The 19,934-nt window shown below is 38.1% G+C and overlaps 1 protein-coding gene across 4 annotated transcripts in view; it reads right to left on the bottom strand.

Annotated features, from left to right (window-relative positions):
- The window catches only part of JPH1 (junctophilin 1), an 88,925-nt gene that overhangs the window by 26,510 nt on the left and 42,481 nt on the right, over nucleotides 1-19,934 (bottom strand). For all 4 annotated transcript variants that reach the window (XM_026843036.1, XM_026843034.1, XM_026843033.1 and 1 more), the window contains exon 2: nucleotides 13,628-13,746. In XM_026843036.1, the coding sequence (XP_026698837.1) occupies nucleotides 13,628-13,746 (119 nt within the window). The remainder of the gene's footprint in view (nucleotides 1-13,627; nucleotides 13,747-19,934) is intronic.

The following is a 19,934-nucleotide window of genomic DNA, read 5'->3' on the forward strand; positions in this document are numbered from 1 at the left end:
GTTGCATGATGCGTGGAGGAGGCCTTTCCTTTGAACATCCACCCCAGCACTGGTAGTCAAGGTGCCAGGAGGATCTGTGTTTCAGTGCTGAGCACTTCTGAGGCAGCCTGAACTCCTTCATACGTTGCCAGTATCTCCTTCTCAGCTGGTGTATAATTAGCTTCAGAGCCTTTGTATCCCCGGCTCCAAAAGCCTAGAGGTCGGCCTTGGGTTTCCCCAGGTGCTCTCTGCCAGAGTCTCCAGGTAGGGCCATTCTGCCCGGCTGCGGTGTAGAGAATGTTCCCCGGACTGGCTCAAGAGCTACTGCTTGGGCAATCTCCCGCTTAATTTGTTCAAAGGATTGTTGTTGCTCAAGCCCCCATTCAAAATTGTTCTTCTTATGGGTTACGTGGTAGAGAGGGCTCACAATCAAGCTATAGTTCGGGACGTGCATCCTCCAAAACCCCACAGTACCCAGGAAAGACTGAGTCTCCTTTTTAGAGGTTGGTCCATTTGCTTAGCTGACAAAGGATATCATCCCTGTAGGGGTACCTCTCCCTTACACTGAGCAGGAGTCGCTTCCAAAGGCTGAGGGTTTGAGACTGTTTTCCTATTTTCCTATCAATGCCAGCATCCTTGGCCAAAGATCCCAGCTGCTTGGCCTCTCTCCCCTCCATCTCAAAAGCACTGGCTCCATTGTCCCAGCATTGGAGCAGCCAGGTGCAAATCTGCTCGCCTCCCAGGCGGCCAAAATCTCTCCGCATATCTCGCAGCTCAGTCGGGGATAGAGATCTGACGATCACCTCTGGCTCTTCCTCCTGTTCCTGTGCTGGGCCCGGCTCATCCCCATCCCCCACTTTGCGAACTGACTTTCTTGTATATTTTGTTTTCTGTATTGAGGCAACTGATGTAGGCACTGGCTGACTCTCTGGCTCAGTTGCTGTGCTGGTGGAGGTGACTGAAACTGGTTCTGCCTGTTTCCCTGGCCCAGATACTGTACCAGGAACTTCACTCTCAGGTTCTGTAGTCTTTTCTTCCCCTTGAGGGCAGTGGGTGCTATTAAAGAGGACACGGTAGGCATGGGCAAGTCCCCAACACATTGCAGCGATTTGTGTCTCCTGGGTTTTGCCAGCTTGGTAACACACCCTTTCTAAGCACTCCATCAGCTTATCAGGGCTCTGCATTTGTTTAGGAGTGAAATTCCAAAGCATTGGGGGTGCCCACCGACTCAGGCCTTTTCCCATCTTTTCCCACACCCCTTGCCACTCACTATTATCTGACCTCAGGGCAGGTTTCCGGGCACTGCTGTTGTTAGAGAAGTGCCGCATGGCCAAAACTGAAATCAGGCAGACATTCAGAAGGCATTGTGCCGCAATCACACTGGCCTGCAGGCTCCAAGGATAATTGAAACTCCCAAAACCTGAGAGGATCTCTTCCCCTGGCTCACCCATAGAGGGGGTGAGACCCCTAACAAAAGCCCAGGCAGCAAACAGGTACCAGCCCGCCCCCCCAGCGATACGAAGGCATTATAAGCAGTCAATAGCCAGTACATCAACATAAGACCCTTTATACATTTTCCACCAATAGCAAATGCCAGCACTGGGATAACACACTGGATATAAGGATTAATCCAGCCCCACCACACAAGCAAGTGGGCCAGCATTGCAAACATTTTCTCATCAAACAAATACAAACAGAAAAATTATACCCAACAGATTGCTCTAACACACTCTGGTCAGGGTCTGTCCCTTTTTGATTCTTATTTCAACCCTCTTGTGCCCCACGTTGGTGTGCCAAAAAGGCTGTCGTGGTTTAAGCCCTGCCAGGACAGGAGACCACGTTACTGTTGCCCCTCTCCCACCCTCAGCTGGTCGGGCTGGAAGTGAGGCACAAACCCCGGGTTAAATAAGAAGAAAATTAATACAACAGTGTGATAAACAATCTGAACAATAGTAGTAGCAATGATAACAACATTAAGCAAGACAAAAGATATACAGAGAAATACCGCAATGGTTACAGACAGCTTGCTCGCGTGCTTCCTGCTACCAAAGCCACAAAGGAAAAAGTTCTCCCGCTCCAGTCAGGTATGAATAACTCGGCTGGAGATCCCTTCCCCCTTCTCTGCTGGGGAAACTTAACCCTATCAACTACTTTCTCTATCTCTGCTCAGGAAGCAAATTTGTGCAGTGTCAAAACCAACTTCCTAGTAGCTTTACTAGAATACTTAGGTACTATCTTTAAAATACCTGCCAGTAATTTCTTTCCCTGGTTTTGACGGGGCCTTCTCAAACCCCACATCAAATGCTTCCTGTCATGGACTAGACAAAGATCAAGAGTGCTGAGTTACTTATTTACTAGCCACACATACACTTTGGTCAAACCCAAGGCTAGTCCTTGTGCCTCTGTGTTTACTCTGCTCTGATGTTTACACAGTGTAAGAGAGTTATTGGTGTGGCCTGCAAACTGACTACTTTGCTTCTAGTCTCTCTGCATTTCACACAGGTATTTGTTGAGAAGTGTATGGCACTATGTTATGTTACAATGCTTCTTGAAAATATCAAAACATCTACTCAAGCACATAGACGAGTTGCTATCAACAGCAATGGCAACAAGAAAGGAAGTGGACTTTTACCAAATGATCCAAACCATATGCAACATAGCTTGTGAGCTAGCAGTGGGATGACAAAACAGAGGTGTTAATGCAGTTCCAATCTGTATGAAACTCAGACTGCCTCTTCTTTCCCTTTCTATCAATTCCTCCAAATCTGAAATTAACTGAGTCATCCTATCATTAACATACATGAGTATAATACACAAACAGTATTTTTGTATTTTGCATTTTTTAATCTCCAATAAATAACTAAAAAATAATTAAGGATAGAAGACTGCCTAAACATAAGCTTTTCTTCCTCAAAAAGTTTCTAAATACATTGTTACAGAGTAGACATATACACATTGAAAGATATGAAGGCAGGGAAGAATAGACAAATGAATCTCAAAACCTGCCTGCAGTCAGCACCAAGTAAGAACAATGTATTTATTCTGACTATAAATCTAACTTCGGCTCCATTTCTGTGGCTGCTTTAGTAGGTGACTGAAGTAGCTGTGACATTTGCAAAACAGGGCACAAAATTCATAATTGTATTTGCATAGTAGATTACAGTGTGGAGGCCCTTATACTTCTGGATTCAGTACTATCAGACAAATGTAACAGATTTATTCCACCTGACAGACAGCATTATTAGTGCTGTGCAGCTCTCTCTAAACGCCTCACCAGTTTATAGACACATTAATTGCTCATGACCAACAATCTTAATTACGGCTTGATTTACTTACCCTAACACTTTGTTGATGAGTACTGACAGAATTTCAAAAAATATTTGACAAGATTGTCAAATATTTTGATATGGTGTTGTACATGGCTCCTGTATATAGGACAGGCTTAATTTTTCCAGGCTAGCTAATATACAGACATTGTATTTAATGTGAATGCTCCTGGCTAAATAACACATGTACTATAATCCACTTGAATGCTTCTGAGCCTGCAGGATGCTTAATACGAGATAACTGAGAAGGTATGTTTTTAGCTTTTTCACAGAACATCTAGAGCCTACTTTACTTCAGCTGAGCTGCACTAGGACATGAGGCAGATGAAGCCTATTGTCAGTGTATGTTTTACTGCTATTATTAAGAACAGGTAGTGGTTTAACATGAGCCTCTGATCATAGGAACATTTTTCTGAAAACCAGAAAAATTTCCACTGGAAAATTTAGCAAATGTTAACTGCAGCAGTAGTGTTCTTTAAGCTCCTTTATATCTATCATAAAGGATAGGCAGAAGTGAAAGGCTGCAATTCTGTTCTCATCACAACTGCATATCCTCTGAAAAGATTCATTTTATGTATATAAAGAGACTGTTAATGTGGCATAATAGCTGCCTTTACCCCGTAGAATCCACACTTCTTTACATTTCTCCCAGCATGTCCACATCTTTCTGTTATGATGATGCCCAAAGTTATACACAGTATTTCAGATTCAGTGTCACTGGGATCACAGAGAGAAGGGGCCATTATTACCCTTCTTCTCCATGATGTTCCTCTTCTGTATATACAGCCTGGAAGAGTATTAGCTACTTTTCCTGCTGTATCACATTTCAAGTGCATGGCTACCATCCTGCTCCATGGGACTTTGGCAACTGACCTCAACAGGAGCAGGTTCACATGTCATCTCCAAATGGCTGAGTCCGTCAGCCCTTAAGGGCTTCTCATAGCACTTCTCAGGAGCAAGTCACTGTTAAATACTAGGCCTGGCAATTCTACGAACTAGCTTGGTGGGTGATCACTGCTGTAAATAGTAGCATTCACTTTCAGCTAGATGTGGAATGTTACTGAGAAATTTGTTTTTCATAGAATCACAGAATCATTTAGCTTGGAAAAGACCTTTAAGATCATTGAGTCCATCCATAAACCTATCACTGCCAAGTCCGTCTCTAAAGCAAGTTCCTAAGCACCACGTCTACACATCTACATTTAGTCTTTTAAATACCTCCAGGGATGGTGACTCAACCACTTCCCTGGGCAGCCTGTTTCAGTGCTCAACAACCCTTTCAGTGAATAAATTTTTCCTAATATCCAAACTAAACCTCCCCTGGTGCAACTTGAGGTCGTTTCCTCTCATCCTATCACTTGTTACAGTTTTCCTGGGTTCCAGATTCTGTTTGCAACATACCACTTTGCTATTACCTGCTGATTTAAATAATATGCTGTTACCATATTATACAACTATGTAACATTATCACCCATGATATGTGGCTAGTTATTAGTGAAGATTCAGGTGCGATGATTACCAATTTCCTTGTCACTTTATCAGGCTTCTCTCTCCCTGCCATTTTTCACTTCCATTTATTATTTATTTTCTCATCAACAACCTCCAGTATTCTTAATGCAATTAGACAGGAAAACTATCTAAATACATTTGATCCTCATTCTGAAAACATTACAGATTAGTAAATGTCATGTCTTGTCTTTTAGCTAAACAGGAAAATACATTGTATTTGATGAAGTTCAGGATCAAAACCAAAAGTAATTTGGCAGCTATGCTTTACGTTAAAAACAAAATACTTATGGCTCTTAATACTTATTGTTCTCTTAGTATATTCTCTCCTCTTGCAAAGCAGTCTTGTGTTTGCCTTTTTCTTCCACATCAAAACTTTTAACATAAGGATCCCAGTTCCCAGTGAGACTCCATTAATAGCCTGTAAAGTTGGATTAGTTACACTGCCTCTTGGGTCACATGTGAAGGCGGAGGAAGCAGTAGGTTTTTCTTCCTTACATTTGATTGTCCTTGCAGAATTTGATATTATATACTGAGAACAATTTTAAATAAGTTTTCTTACATATATCAACCCTCAAGCTCCTCGTCCATCTGTCCATACATGCAAGTTTACACAGATATTAGAAATTACTGAAATTCTAGCAGCTGCTCTGCTGATATGGATCAATCAACTTCAGGTTAAAACTGTGACTACTGCCACAAGCAACTTGAAATAACCAGAAAATAACAGGATACAGAGATTTTAGGAGGAGAAAAATACCATTCGTATCTGTCATGCTTTTCAATACAAAGGCATTGCTCTTTAGTAAATGTAACAACTGAGTGAAATTTTTGCCCAAAGCTCTGCTAACTCTGGGGTATTTTAAAACCTTTATTTGACAAAGAAACAGTGCCTGCACTGTTCTTCTCTGAACACCCTTCCACTAAAGAAAAAAGCAGAGCCTAGGATAAGCACCCAGGGCTTGGGTTCTAGATGTCAGCTCTTCTTATGTCAATGGAGTATGTGCCAGTAAGGCTCAATCCTGGGAAGAGATGAAATATATGTATGTCACCAAACAACTGAAATTACATTTGAATGGTTTAGATGGGCAAAGTAACGTGGAAATAACCAGACAGTTTTAGACTCCACTGATTCTAGTCACAGATTTAGATATGCATTACTGCCTTTACTTAAACTCTAGATAATTCAAAAGGATTCATCATTATATAATGTTAGACCATTTTAAAAAAAGTTTCTTTTATCCCTTTGTGTTTATAAAAAAGTACTTGAAATTATGAACTTGAAGGGTGCAAAATCAGGAGTAAAATAAAGAGAACCAAAATTTACTGCTTTTAGAATATACGTTTTTTTGAATTTTCTTGGAGAGTAGAGCGTTAATATAGTGCTTTTCAACATTCAGAAACAGTATTCGTTAAGCTGCATCATATTTCTAGCAAAATTAATTTTTGTATCTAGCAATGGAATCAATTAAGAAGCTTAAAGAGTCTTGAAGTGGGCTAACAGAACTGAGTGCTGCACTGCAAATGCCAGAACTACAGAAATACAACAATCAATTTGATTCTGATAAAACTAGGGCATGTGATCTGCTTTGTCTTCCATCCTTTTCTGTCTTCTTTCCCAACATATTCTTGATCTTTTGTATTTTAAGAGAAACCCCAGTCATCCTGCCACCCACCATTCTGACCTCACACGACGTCATTTCTTCCCCTTCACCTTAGCACTCTAAGCTTTTATTTCTAAATTCTAAGTTTGCAATATATCTATTTACTGCTCCTCTTCTCCAAATCTATCCCATACTCTTCACAGTTTGGCAATTCTCCCTGACAAAATACCTTCTGGTCTTCATCTGATACTTTTTGAGGAGTCTCTGCTGATTTCTTAGTCCTATCTCAGTACCGGTAGTCGATTCTCATCCTCCTTTGACACAGCTGGCCATTCTCCTCTTTGGAACAATTTTCCTCTGTTAATGCACATGATTTGTCCTTTTATTTCCCCCTCATTTTTCTTCCCCTTTTTAACTATACTTTCAAGGAAGATAATCTCAGATTACTCCGTTCTTGATCACTCTACCAGCTCTTTTTACAATGTTCATCCTGTTTAATCTCACCATACAAAAAAATTCAAGTATCAATTCCATGCTGGCTGTGTTTCAGTTCCAGGTTTGGCTCCTGTTCAGATTATGATCTGAGTGAATAACTGTTAAAGACTAATGGGTAGAAATCTTCATCTCCTCCAAATTCTCAGCATGATCTTCTATGACATACTGAACAATACTACCTTACTTTATGTCACTCAGGTCTGTAAGATGAATACTATCTTTCTTTTTCAGATGAGAGATCTTAATCATCTTACTTCTAAGTAAGTCTTAAGTTTTGCAGCCTTCCTTGGAATAAAATGCCGTGTATATTATCCATCTATTTCTCTGGCCTTGACAAACATAGAATGCAGCTGTGATGATTATTTTTCTCTAATGCTCTACCCTTTCCTCTGGAATACATCTTTCATTCACCATTTCCCATAAAAACAGCAAAAAATCCCACAGCAAGTGTTAACTGCTTATGGTCAAGTAGTACATGGCACTGTAAGCAGCATAACTGTAGAGAAGTGATAATGTAATCCATATTACATGTTAAAAAACCCATGAGAAACCTAACCTTTTTCAACACAAGCCTTCACTAAAGGCTAATGTTGAAAAATAAAATCCTTTCAAAATAAATCACCATACTCTAGTGAAAATTAGCACTGAAAGGAAAGTTCCCACAGTAAAGACCTTGTTAGCTGAATTTCAACATGGAACAAATATTTATGACGCAGTTATAAATAGGATTTATAATGGAAATGTTGACACTGTGATAATACTCCCATGTGATAGACCCTACTTCATCTTGTCCTTGGCTGATGGACACTGTGACAGACCAATATAGAAATTTGCTGGAGGCAAACAGGCCAACAGTGGACACGTTCTGTGTCCTGGAAGGAATGGTTCTTTTCTTGGAGCCAATGAACAGGTGAAAGGAGGCAATTAAAACTCTAAGGTAGCACTAATCTCTTTCTCTCAGATTATACCTGTAATTAACACTCTCATGGTGGCACCTCTGATAGGTATACCTAAACTAGAATTCAAGAAGCTAGTTCAAGATAGTAATATAGCAGGGACAACACTGAAGCTAGTCCAGGCTAGCTGCCTGACTACCTAGTTAGCTTCATAGTCAGATCTTGTAGCATTTACTAGGCAACCACAAGTTGTACCTAGACGCAAGTTAACTACCTCAGTACTTAATGGAAGCCTGTGAAAATAACAGTCATTGTAACAGCTTTATATCTCTACAGAAAACTGGTTCTCTGTTATTAGTTTTAAAAATTAATTTGCTCAAAAATAATTATGCTAATTTTTTTCTAAGTAAATAATTTGATTATGTGACGCAAAAATATCTTAGAGAGATTGAGAAAGCATCCTAAAAAATTAAGGCTACTCCTTTGCAACCTCTCATTCCTTTGCCTTCTTCCAAAGCAAGCTCTCTTGTCCCAGATGAATGGAGGAACACTGCAGAGTGGGTTGAGCCAACATCTGTGTATGGAAGTGGGGCAGAATGGGTGCAGACTGCTAGCCAGCTGGATGGGCCTCACCCTGGGTAAGAGGAAAGATGTGGAAGGGTGGAGGCATCTGTACCTAGGGCTTGGTGAGACCGGTGATAAAATTGCCAGTGAAGACTGGTATGACAAGAGTTATAAAGAGGAAGGGGAGAACAAGAATAAAGCTTGAAACTGACACCTTTTCTTTTAATACACCTTCTTTCTCTGATTACTAGATACCGCAGAAGTGCCTTAGGATACTTCTAGAGGCTTTGGCTTCTCCAGAGTTGTCTAGAAAGAGGACAGAAGCAACAAATTGTAGAGAAAAGATGGCACAGAAAGAATCCTGACAACAGTTGTGTGAGGATGATGAAGCCGTATGTTGAATAATTTCAGAAAACACGCTCTTGTATGACTAAGAATAACTAGTGAGCTTCCGTATGCTTTAAGGCACAAACTGATGGCATGTCTGGTAATTCTAATCAGGAAAAATGCTCATTGTAATTGGCTTCTTAAATAAAAATAAAAATCTGGCCTGGTCCACATGCATTTAACCAGTACATTCCAGTTAATTAGCATCAGTCAGAAATCTCTCTTTCCTGTCCATATGGAGTTTGTATTTTGTGAACTGGAGGAGGTGGAGAAGGCAGAGATGAGGAAGGCAGGAGTGATGTGTTTTCTTCTGAGGCTACAGACATCCACCACTGGTCAGAAAAGAATGTAAAACACAGTTGCTCTTTAAGGCATTAGAGGCCATTAGAAATTGCCTTATCTTAAGCTTAAAATGTTTATTTCTGAAACTAGTGATTTTCAGCATGTTAATACTGATGTTGTAACAGTAACCAAACATTACAGGAAAAAATACTGGTAAAACTTGACAAGTTCTTATTCTCTTCATTAGAAACACTTTGTTCTCCACTCATATATTTCACCTAAAGAAATTTTGTCCATCTCTTTAGAGAGTATTAATAGATAAATTCTTCCTTAACTTCTCCCATGCTTTGTTTAGGAGGTCAAAGGCTGGATGAATTGTTCTGGTGAGCCACATATGTTCATCTGGCAGCCGGATGGCCCAACAAATAATCTGCCATAAACCAATTCAGATCTGAATTTCCAGACCCTAAAGTGCCCCAACTGCTCTTACTCTGCAAAGTAGTTTTACTCCTCTTTCATTTAATCAAATGTTATTCATTCAAACTAAACGAAAGAGCAGTATCCATTTGCTGCAGGATATATATGCACACAGACAATTATGGCTTAGCTGCCCAGCCCGCGCAAATTCATACTTTAGCTTACCTCCTGATAGTGTGTTTACAAGACTACATCCTAGAGATGGCCTGTGGAATTTAGAATGAATAAGTCAAAGCATCCATTAACCTTGTGCAGGTCTAGAATATTATTCCCCCTTTTTACTGGGTGTCAAAAGCCTTTCCTTTCTGTTACACCTTTGATACAGCACTCCCATTTTGCCCTTTTCTAGGTTTTAACAATTTGCCGTTCTCCAAGTTTTAACAAGAGGCGCAAAACAGCATTTACTGTTTTTCTCTAAGCAAAGACAATCTCAAACTGTCCCTGGATGACTCCCTTGAATAAGGATGTGACACAGGTTTCATTTTTTTCCTGTCCTGGTATGCTCTCTTTTGACACATCTGCAAGTTCAGTGATCCCTGGAGGAAACAAACAGGTCAGAGCTTGGATTTTCCAAAATGCGTTTTATTTGGTGATAAAAAGACCTGTAAAGGCCTTTATAAAGACTGCAACATTTGTTAAATCTACAAAACGTACAACCTTGTGGGTAGGGCTCTGCAAAGATATACCATCCTCATAGCTATTAATCACTACCCAAATCTCTGCTACAGTAAAAGTAGAAGCAGGGTCTTGCCTGAGACTACCGTGGGAAACAAGCTTAGGGAAAACAGCTCTCTGTAATCTAATAAGTTCTTACACCATGACATTGACATTTACAATCTTACTTGTTTTCCATATATGCAAATATTAAGGTAATCAATTACTGGGAAAGCTAAATCTCAAGATTTCTATGGTACTTCAATATTCCTGATTCAGACTGACATTATTATTCTTACCTGTTGGACACTACTTTGCTTCCTACCGCTTCATTCCCCTTTCAATCTCCTTTTAAACTACAGTACAAAGCTAGAACTTCTTGGCAGCTTCTGATGAATGTGCTAATGAACACAAAATTGAAACGCTGAGAGAAAGCAGTTGGGAAGTAAGAACTGTCGGGGTACTATGAGTGATGAATATTCACTGTAATTATAGTTTACTAATACTCTACTCTAATTTACTCTAATACTAGGCTATATGGCCCAGAAGGCTGCTTTTTAAGAATTTGAAATTTGAAAGTTTTATCAAAAGATTTCAAATATTTAAATGGACTCTGGCCACAGGTAATGCACAGATCACTCATTAAGATAGAAAAAATGCTTAGCTCTTGTTTACAGATATATATTTGTATTTGACTTTTGTCTCTCTTTCAAGAGACTTGTTGATATACTACACACATTTATTCATTGCTGACAGCACGCTTGCCTACTGTACTAAGCAGTTCAAGTAATGAGAGAAAAATTACACTTTCCTACAATAACTTATTTTCAAGACAATTTAGCACAATGGAAAGCTTTCTCTTAACTATAGTTTCAGAGACTGAAACACAATACTTATCATTACCTTTTAGTAGCACCAACAGAAACTTACAAAGGTACTGTAAAAATACAAAGCTCAAGCAACAGAAGAAAATTGAGAAGTTGCTATTCGGAAGCAATAATGGTTACCTTGTTTTAATTCAAACATGAAAAATACTATTTAAAAAAGTAGATTATTTACTGTGTTTGCATGAATGAATGCAAATACTTTATCTATTTTATTACTATAAATTACAAAAGTTAATTATAACATTGCCCGTTAACTCACAGCATGATATTGGGAAATACTTAAAGAAGCAAACATGCGTATGGGTAAGTCTCAGGGTTAACTGGTACCACTCAGAAAGAACATATCTGAAAAAGGCATCATGATCACTGAGGATGCATTTTTGACATGATAGTATTTGAAAGGATCACAATGATGTATGAATCTGGAGTTTTGCTGCATCTTATTTGAAGTAACTGAAATTGAGCTAATATCTTGTCATCCTGAAGTTGCTTAAGCAATAGGAATAACAATTTTTTAAAAATGAGTACAAATATGGTCTATTTGGCCATCTTGAAGATAATGAGGAAATTTAAAATTTAGACTCCAAAAGAGATATTTGTCTTTTGATAGGTAGCTAGCTAACTGATAGACATTTCCAGACAAAGCATAGAATAAGTAGACTTTGAGAAATGTTTTGTTACATCACTATACACATATGCAGCTGCATTTGGGGAAGAGATACAAACTCATCTCTTCTGTAATGGAATAAAAGTTTTAAATGAGGAGAAAATAAGAATCCCACACCTTCTCTCCCCAAATCTCAGCCAATTTGTTAGCAATGCTACTTCACATCCTGTGGCAGGAAGTAAAAAAAGACACCCTACAAATTCTTGATCTGCAGGATTTCTTGGTGTCAAATTTCACACCATCAGATGTTTGCATTTTCTCTTGAGTACTCTAGCCATTTCTTTATTTCAAGGGTTTGGCAGCTTTGAGATACTTTCATTCCAAATGCTTTAATTCCCTCTTACTTCTATTCTCTATCAAGCTTTCATTTGACAGGGTCGCTGTTATTAGTTCTTTGCATGGCTAAGCTTATGACCTCTTAACTTATGACTGATAAGATAACTGCTGCTATAAATTGAGAGAGTTCAGCAGTTGATGGAAAAATGAAATAATGAAAAAAGAAAATGAGTAGGGTATCATAGGAGTAAGTATGGGCCACTAATATAGGTCCACAGGAGAGGTTGCATTGAGGTAATTTTCAACAGTGAAAGGTATTTATTGATACCATTTTAAACTAGTAAAGTTTTACTACTGGAAACAGTTATATTGTGCTTTGCTTACAGTTCTGGACAGCCATGTTCAAGAAAGATGAATAGGATGTGTACAAAGAAAGTTTACAAGACTGATAAGGGAAATGGAGATTCTAATGTGCACGAGGTGACAAGCCCTTGACATGCACTAAACAAATAAACAAGAGCACCTCAACCCTTCCAACCCCAAAATACACAGATGGCTCTCTACAAACAAATACTTAGAATAAAGAAAAAAACAAGTGTTCTTTAAGCTAAATGACTAATAATTTAGTAATAATTTATTTATGGTGGTCACATACTAAAAATTGAAGAAAGTAAGTGGATTGTTAGGAAACATTGAAGAATGTTGTTGTTCTTTGATTTTGCAGATCATGGTATTAGCCTGGATCCACCACATGCGTTCATTTAAGAATAAATGGGTTTATATCTGAAACAAGGACATGCAGAAGATGATGGTAAGTGAAAATGAATCTCAGAGCTACAATCCATATTAGTGCAAGCAAGTCCTTGGAAACTAACAAGAAATTACTCAGCTCATTTGACAGGTGAAAGAAGGGACAGACATTAAAAGACACGAAATTGGCAAATGGTGTTCCATTTATCTATCCAGTCTTAAGCACCTCATGGAAAGACATCAGAAAAATAAAGCAAAACCCACTTTGCTTCCTTCTATAGCAACTTTCCACACCATGTGACAGGTGAAAATGGGTTGCAATGTTGATATAGGTGACACAGACAACTCTATGATATCTTGAATATGGGACTAATGTTCCACAGAGCACCACAGGCTGCAGAGAGGAAGATTCTCTCATGGGTTACATATGTGTAATGGTAAAGCATTCTTCAGAATTCAGGCCTTAGCTAACCAAGACCATCATGAATTCCCTTGGATAGTAAAAAAGCTAAGGATATTTGCCCTGATAAACACATTATAAAAATAACCAACATTTCTGTTGATTTATGTTCTCTGAAGTCTGTCTTTGACACTGTCCTGAAGAAGCTATTAATTTGAGGTAGAGCTGTATGCTTTATACTGACTTTTTGACACTCCACTGTATTTATACAAAGCAATAGTCACCAAATGATTAAAAAATGAAAACAAAATCTCTTTGAGCAATGTACATTCTTCATGATTTACACATGATGGTTGTTTCTGTATAAATGGCAACATTCAAAATTAAATAAACTTTTAAACTTAACACAGAACCTTTTCATTGCAATAAAAACCCCCTAAACAACCCTAGCCACAAAACCCCCCAATCTATAATTACCTGGTTGGTAGAAATTTGGTGAAAGTTCTCTGGCAACTGCTCTTGCAATATCACATTCTTGGCGAGCAGCCTGAGCAGCCTGATCCGCAGCATCAGCTTTAGCTCTTGCATGTGCAGTTCTGTACAGAGTAGAAAACAGTTTATATGCAGAGGAATCTTTTATGAGTTGCATCAATAATATGAGAGCAAAAGACTACTGTTCCCAGCTATCACACACTATATTGTATAGTGCACTGTTATGCTCAATGAAAATCAAAGTATTTCAGAATCAGCACATTAATTCCTCTCAGTTTCTTCAGTCCTGTTCATCCTTGTATCGTATTTACTTGTAGGTACAAAATTTACAGTCCTATCTTATAATTAAAATTTTCAAATAGAAAAAAAGATAGTATCTGACTGAAAGCTGGGATTATGAGTTTAATACATGTTACCAGAATCTGTACAGACTGAGCCATCACACTGACTCTTAAACAGGGGTCTGTGAGTCTCGGACACACGGTGTTCAGGGGGACTGTGGAATGCTATTACCTTTACAACATTTCAAAGTTAATGTTCAGTGTTAGGTGCCATGTAAAATTTTTTGAAGGGCAAAATTGAAGTATGTGGGCCCCAAAAATTGAGAAATGTCTTCCGCAACCAGACCCTGCTGAAAAGGAGAGGGATAGAATATGTGTTTGATGCTTCAATTTGTATAAATAGGGATCTAACAGTTTTAAATTCTTGTAACTCACTGAATTTTGAATCCAAAACAATCTGAAAAGGCAACTTTTCTGAAGTCAGGACAACAGTCTGGAACACTTTCATGAAGTAATCTGTCCTCTGCTTCCACTTTTTTCCTTGTGCTATTTCTAAAGAACAGCTTGCGCAAGTGCCTCTGATTCCAGACTGTGCAAACTGATAGTTGTGTTACTGCAGGATTGCATCACTGTTTGTCCCATCTTCCCTCCCCACTTCATTTTTTAAACAGTCATCTGTTTAAAAATTCCTGATGGCAGTGATCTCTGTGCCTCTACAGCATTAGCACATAGCCTAGAGCTATGAAATGGTTCATTAGAACAGAGGGGAAGCTAAACATGGAAAACTGGCAGAGTTTTTTGAGACTCCAGAGATTAATAACATTTCTAAACCTGATATACTAAATTTCACGATCTCAGAAATTTTCTTGTAACATTCTAATAGAAAAATGACACTTAAGTAGGAAAAAAATTAGTTAAGAGCGGAACAGCAGCAACAACTTTTATCCCATGTGTCTGGTGATACTAACCAACAGCAATCAAATAAATGAAAGCTTTTAACAATTTCACTGTAAAAACTCAGTTTTATTTTCAAGGCATAAAGAAGAGTTCTATGTGTTTTAGACAAATCAAAAATTAAATGTTAGCATTAACCAGAATGAGCACCAAGAGATTAACAGTATGGCAGACTTTGCATTTCTAAAAGGATGTTTAATCCCATAGGGTACTAGTATAAACACAGACATAAAAAAGCAACATAGACAGTTTCATCTGTGGTGCCTGGAGAAGATTTATTTAAGTTACATCCTCCCTAAAATGTGTGCAGGGATAAACGTTGAATGTTATTTCAAAGCTTAGCTTGTCATAATTTATTGGATAAGTATCAGCCCATGCTGCCTTCTCGCAGGTCCCTCTAGGTCTCTAAGAAAAAAGATAATGAGCAAATATACAGTAACACCTTCCACTTGTACTCAGGATGGGGGAAAGAAACTGTTAATCAAAACAAATACATTGTATAATCCCATATGTGTTCCGTGCAGTTCATGAATGGTTGTACGGTATGTGCTTGCTTAGTAACAGTAATCAAACTCATTCTTTCTCTATAATCATTATTTTCAATTAGATGAGCTATTCTTAGCTCCTGCATAATTATGTCTATGTAGCATAAACTTAATGAAGCAATCCTATCACCGGGACTTTGTTTTGCGAGATAATAATGTAGTCTGCACATAGATAAACTAGACACTGATCATCCTTTTGTGATGATAGAACAACTAGACTATTCTCATAAAAAAATAATCTAATGCTGTTGCCACTGTTACAATAGACATTTTAAAAGCTAATATACTAAATGACCAGCATCAGGAAAACATTGCCAGGATAGTAGTTACTGATGCCCTGTGAATTTTCTATATTGTTATGTCCATAAAGCAACTCACATATCCTGTCCAAACATACAGAATCAATTAGTTAAGGAATGAAATGGTGACATGAGTAATAAGCTGGTGAAACTTTGTCACATGAAGCTGGGCAAAGCAAGTCACAGCAGGAAGAAGCCAATGGAACAGAAGGTAAATGAGCACTGCTTTCCTTGGCTGCCTTATCTCACACCTTTTTTTTTCAGCTCACACTTCCTGCTATTCTGCCCCTTTTGTACTCACAGTCAGGAGTTCCAGCAGACCAGAACAGGAGCGACTGTTCAGACACAAATGCTGCCAAGGCATGTCTCAGTGACACACTTGAGCAGAGCCTCAGTGATGTACTGTCACTGAGAGACGACGCAGCAAGAGGAACTAAATAGGCACAGGAGTGTAAGGCTCAAGACCATTGTTTATGCTCCTGAGCAGGCCTTCGACCAGCTAAACAGAAGTATGTGCACATGGCTGTGCTGAGACACTTCCCCAACGGCCTCTTCAGCAGGCATTGTCAATGACATATGGCAAATGTGAAAAGGAGAAACCAGAAGAGTCAGTCCTTCACCTGTGAACACAGGCTCTTCATTATTTGCACTATTTGTTATTTATCACCTTGACATTTGGATGCTTTACTGGCTAACTTCAGCAATGTGTACTTTATTATCTCAACTTGCAACTGTATATTCAGATATTTCTTTCACTTCCTGCATATTTCCTTGCAAATGTCAGACTCAAATAATTTTTCTGTTGCTATTTAACTTCCTGGGTTTTTTTACTGACTTCCACACTTGATTTGTCTGTATGTTTACCAAATTACCTGCTTATAGTTATTGCTGCTTGGCACTATATTTGGTTTGTACTTGTTTTATTTTGTCTTGCACTGACCCCCACACTATCAGAGTGTTATTATCAGAAACTATGGAGAAATATGTTAGTTTTGAATGACAACATTTATAAGGAGAGTTATCAAAGCAGGGTAGCTCCACTGAAACACAATCCATTTGTTCCATTTATACTTTACACAGTTTGGGAAAGCCCTCTTTATCTTTTGTTCCTGGAGTAATTTTGCCAAAGTCTTGAAGTTTTGTTTATTACTCACAGAAATTTAAGTCTATTATATACCAAGCCAAATGACCTACATTTGGATGACATCACCATCTACTTGAGAATTGCTTTTTTCCCCAGAGAGCTCTACACCTTTTGCCACAACAAGAAACCTTTATGAGAATTTCTGAAAGAGAAAACTTAAAAAAGTCTCCTCTCATCTCCCCGAGTCAAGAAGACGACTGCAGTAGGCTTTTCATGCTGTTCCACACATTCCCCAGGAAGGGTCAATCTTAAGTTTCAGCAGCAAAATAGAAACTATGCATGGACGTAGGCAGCAATCCACAAACTGCAAAACAGTATGGAAAAATGATGAGTGATCTGCATTCAGGTTCTAACCCACAGGAAAGATCTTAAAATCATTAGATTTTTCTTTTAGGTGACCAGGCAGTTCTTTCATTCTCAGCAACTGTACACAATACACATTACTAACTTTTGAACTGCCATGTGTTATGTGTGTTTATCTACTTGAAGGTATCATCCTACCTTTAATATTCCACATGATGTCTCAAACACGTGCTTGAAAGCTTTCAAACCAATATAAAATTATTTAAAACAAAACCAATTCATATTTAGAAGGACAATCCATCATGTAGCTAAAGAGTCCACAGTGGTGGTAAATGCAATCAAGACAGGGACAAAAATCAAGCTGTACTTACATTAAAAGAGAAACTCACAGCTGTAGCTCATGCCTAGTGTTGGTACCAGGTGACAGGTAAGTCCTAAGGGCTGGAGGAGTGATGGCTAACAGAGAAACTTAGCTATTGTTATAAATTTTTTTTGGACTCATATCAAGGTCGATTTGGAAGGAAGTCTAAGCTTTCTAGACTGTGGGACAACTGATATTCCTACTGACAACTTTCTTTCCTATATTTGTTTGGGTAGGTAAACTTATACACATCATTTTAGCTACACTCAAGAGATTATAAGCACAGAGTCAGGGGTTTCTCACAAGCAGTCTACTCTTCCAGTGATACTACAGTCGGATTTCTATCTACTTATGTCTGAAAATTAACTTGAAGGAGTAGTATTGTGGGCTGAAGAGCTTAAACAACATTATCTAGCATTCTGCAGCAGCAATGCTTACATATAATGCCATGTGTGTGGAATGCATTATGTAATGTTTATCTAAATTTAAACCCATTTAGAACTCTCCATTACCCTCCAGATTATTTTGTATTTCCATGGTATCCTTCAATGCACTTGTAATGCTGCCTCATTCTGAGTCAACTAAAACTGTAAGCAGGGTATGTTTACTTTGTTTCACTTTTCAGCCTTTATTAAACACAGTGATTGCAGCACAAAGCTTTCCAGGAGATTGCTTTCTGTATCTCAAAATGATACAAATAATTATCTATTTGCCAAATACATGAAATACAATTATGTTCCTATCAAATGATACTAAATTAATAATCTTAACAATGTTATTAACAGATTTCCATATTGTAAAAAAAAAAAAAAAATTAGTAAAGGCTAAACCTAATGAAGTTCTGAGAGATATATTTAATTAATGACAGCTATCAGGTTTGTCTCAGTAACATTTCATACTGTGGGTTACTACCCAGTTCATTCTTTTCGAAACTGGAATTCTCTAAAAAATAATTCCACCTTCCTAAATTCTAAAATTCAGTGATTTTTCTAGAAAGCAAGAATATTCTGTTGGTTTTTTTTCCAGGTATGAAACTTTCCAACTTTTTCACATTTCTTTCTATCTACTGGAGGCTCAATTCTGCAAAACCAAGGTCTGACAAAATTGCTTCAGAGATCAATAGCATTTCCAGGAGAAGAGGGGCTGGAGAGGAAAACTTTAAGGGACTATTCTTTAGTAATTTAATTTTCTCCTTGTCCCCATTTTATTTCCACATTCTTCTGATATTATGTATCATTAATGAATGCTAAATAATTACCTAGCGTCTATACATTTTTTAACACCACAAGTGAAGTGTGCTAGTCATCCTCCTCAGCTCCTTTCAGTGATAATACTGAGTGAAAAACAATATTCTGCTATGGTAGGATTAAAAATACGTATGTGCAGAACTATGTAGAGCTACCTAAAAAACTCTTGGCTTCATCTCTCAGCAACTCATTGCTGTAATATACCTCAAAAGTAAGGGTAAGTCATTGAATACCAGCAAGAAATGGGAGTTTCAGAGTAAAATAGAGGAAAAAGATGGACTTACAGATACCACAATATGAGAGCTTCATGTCAGTGAGAAACTTGAAGTGTTCCTAAACTACAGATTTAATTGACCAAATGAGATATATGTCCTCAATCTAGAAGTCTAAACTTGAAAACTCAAGGTGCTTTTCTTGATTAATCTGTTTTGTGCATTGCTAGATTTTAGTTTCAACTATCTTGCTTCTTCATGAACTGACTTGACTCAGGAACTGGACTACCTTGGTACTACCTGTAAACTCATGTAGTGAAGCATAAGCAGATCTATTACATACACACTGCTGGCACATTGATCTGTATCATCTTACCTAATGGATTTTGTTTCTGAAAACTCCTCCTTCCCAGTCTAAATATATTTTTCAGGCTTTTTTCAGTCCTAACTCATATTAGAACTGCAAAAATACTAACCTTTAGTTAACAACTGAAAAACTGAGGAAATTCCTTATAATTGGCAAATGGCCAAACTGATTTCAGTACTTGGAAAAAATAACCTGGAGGTAATGACTGGTTAGCCAGATGTCAGTTTTGGGCATAAACAGCATCATAAATAAACTGGGTCTACATCCATAAAGATTTACAGGCTAATAGTATACTGTGCCAGACATAATGCTTTAGACATAATGCTTTAACAAAGTATTTTGCCAAACACTTCATACACATGTAAAGATTATGGGTCCTATACCTTATCTAGATTGCCTTGATTTAACATACTTGGATTGTTTTCAAGGTTTCTGATTTTATACCCTATGGCAACATAATTAAACAGCAGCATAAATTACATGGAATTAATAAAGCACATCAAAATGGATTAAACACTAACTCTTTGACATATCTCAAAGCTTAATGCAGAAGACATCAAAGAAAAGGGTTGATATGTG

This window comes from Athene cunicularia (assembly GCF_003259725.1).
Source record: "Athene cunicularia isolate RWA chromosome 2 unlocalized genomic scaffold, athCun1 chr2_part1, whole genome shotgun sequence".
Taxonomy (NCBI): domain Eukaryota; kingdom Metazoa; phylum Chordata; class Aves; order Strigiformes; family Strigidae; genus Athene; species Athene cunicularia.